The 2,193-nt window shown below is 44.3% G+C and overlaps 1 protein-coding gene across 1 annotated transcript in view; it reads right to left on the bottom strand.

Moving 5' to 3' along the window:
- The window catches only part of LOC104512428 (histone-lysine N-methyltransferase SETMAR), a 1,870-nt gene extending 186 nt beyond the window's left edge, over positions 1–1,684 (bottom strand). The window contains 3 exon segments of the mRNA XM_010155398.1: positions 1–2; positions 5–596; positions 1,622–1,684. The exon segment at positions 1–2 is cut by the window's left edge and continues 186 nt beyond it. Coding sequence (XP_010153700.1) covers positions 1–2; positions 5–596; positions 1,622–1,684 — 657 coding nt within the window.
- Positions 1,685–2,193: the final 509 nt, after the last annotated feature.

The raw sequence follows: 2,193 nt of genomic DNA, 5'->3' as shown, positions 1-2,193 counted from the left end.
ATATCAGTGGCTGCAAAAAGTGCTAGTTTAGGCACCATTGAGTCAACTCGAACCGGCACCATAAATAAATTTGGTTCACAGGAATGATTCAGGAATCTGCCTACGTTACCGATGTACGTAGGGTCAACAAATGTCTCCATTACTTGACCGCTGTGGAGGTGCTCCCTCACCGCTATAATATAGTTTGAATCCTTTGATGTCTGGGCATGAATTCTTCTACGTGCCTCATTAAAGCCTAAAACTTCACCAGCATACTCACAAACAAATCTTCCTTTAGCCACAAATTCCAGAGTGCGAAGACCCCACCCTTTCTTCTCAGTCTTGAACACCTCAAGTCTGAACTGCAAACCCCTCTGAACAACCCTGTTTTGACAGGATTCACCACACTGGCACAGGGCATTGCATTCAAAAACGGGCCTGGCGTACTCCTCCTCTTCGTCTGTGGGCTTTATGCACAAACTGGTGTAATTTTCGCCACGGCAAAGACACGAGCACGTGTGAACCGCACAGGAGCTGGTAAGACAAGAACATCCCGGAAAGGTGACTTCAGTGGGGTCAATGTCTCCATCAGCTCCAGCCACGTTGTCTGGGCTATACTGCGAAGAGAACAAGAGTCAGATCCTTGTCATGTTCAATGCTTCTTCCTACAGACTATCCAATTTTTAATTTCCTGTCTGGCAATAAACTGAAATCACAAATGCTTCATTTTCCTCTAAACTTCTATGTCTAACTTTCTCCAAGACAATTTAAAGAATGCAAATCAGATATTCCATATAGGCTGAAAAAGAACCAATAGTCTGTTAGTGACTGAATTTCTTAAAATAGTCTACCAGCAGGGAGGAAAAAAAAAATTATCAGGAAAAACATGTCAGCTAATTGGATGTAGTTTACTAGATACGGTTTTATTTATAGAAATAGCAAATTATAGTGATTTTCCTCCACTTCAAAACTCAAGCTCAGTAAGCTACTTACAGGGTTAGTCTGCAGCTATTTTAAGTCACAGAATTTCAAACGTCCCTTTTTGTTAAAACTGAAGATACTTTCAATTCATGTCTTCACAACATTGTATTCAAACTTGCTCCTACTAATTCTGTCATAAAGCAATGATGGTGTTGCACTAACACACCTCTATGTTTACAAAGCAGCTGAGCTAACAACTCTCTTATCAGGGTAGAATGTGAGATGGTACTTCCTTCACCCTGAATTCTGTCTGCGGGAATAGATGTGGTTCCGTTCAACCAAGCCAAGTTGAAAATCAGGTTCTCAGAATTACACTAATGCCCCCAGCAGGTGAATGATTGTAGAACCGTGAGCTGTTGCAAAATAAAAGCTGACAGAAACTTTGAAAATCAAAATATAAAGACAGCTACACGTGTATTTTTACTTTCTTCTCAGCACTCAACTTGCAAAGGTTTTATTTAGAAACATGGAGTATGTGCTATTACTAAATGATACATTTCACAGCTTCTGGGTGTTGTGAAACATGCCAGTTCATTCAGAACTTTCATAAACATCAGCGTTTTCAGTCACTGGCTTTACTCAAAACCAAGTTTAACAGTCCCTTACATGTTCCCATTTTCTCCCATTCACTAACTACAAGGTTTCCGATTCTGTTCAATACCAGCACACCGTGCAATTTAGGAAGATTAGCGTCTGTTTGGCTTTTCTTCCCTCTTCTCCCCATCCCCGCCTCACGGCTTATTAAAAGCTTCTTCGTTCTGTTTTCTAAAGACTCTGTAATGTCCCTGCAGCAAACGCCTAGGCAATACGATGTACTTTGAGGAAACGCGTGTGGAACTTCCTACAAATAATAAAAAAGCAGCAGAAACTGGGCTACGGCTGAGAAAGTATGAAAAAAGCTTCACGTATGGCCCTGCACTTCCAGACTCTGCCTTTCCCTGTAAACCACTTCAGTGGATCTGCAGTGGGAAGCGTCTCCCAGGATGCCCCGTCAGACGGTTATTCCCAGTCCCGTTTCAGCCTGGGACTGAGGCTAACGCCCCGCGGCACAAGAGCTGCAGCTTTACACGGTGACGCCGTACGGCGCCACCAAAACCGGCGAGATGCCACGTTACCGGGAGAAAGACGGCAAGTGTGCGCAGCCCAAGCGCACGGCGAAGAGCGAGCACGTAACGAGACCGGTACCGAGGGGCCGGTCACGGCGCAGTGACGAGCCCCGCAGCGCTCCTGCTC

Source organism: Eurypyga helias, unplaced genomic scaffold (genome assembly GCF_000690775.1).
Source record: "Eurypyga helias isolate BGI_N326 unplaced genomic scaffold, ASM69077v1 scaffold27337, whole genome shotgun sequence".
Taxonomy (NCBI): Eukaryota; Metazoa; Chordata; class Aves; order Eurypygiformes; family Eurypygidae; genus Eurypyga; species Eurypyga helias.
The sequence above is the reverse complement of the archived record's forward strand: the minus strand, read 5'-3'. Positions and strand labels throughout refer to the sequence as shown.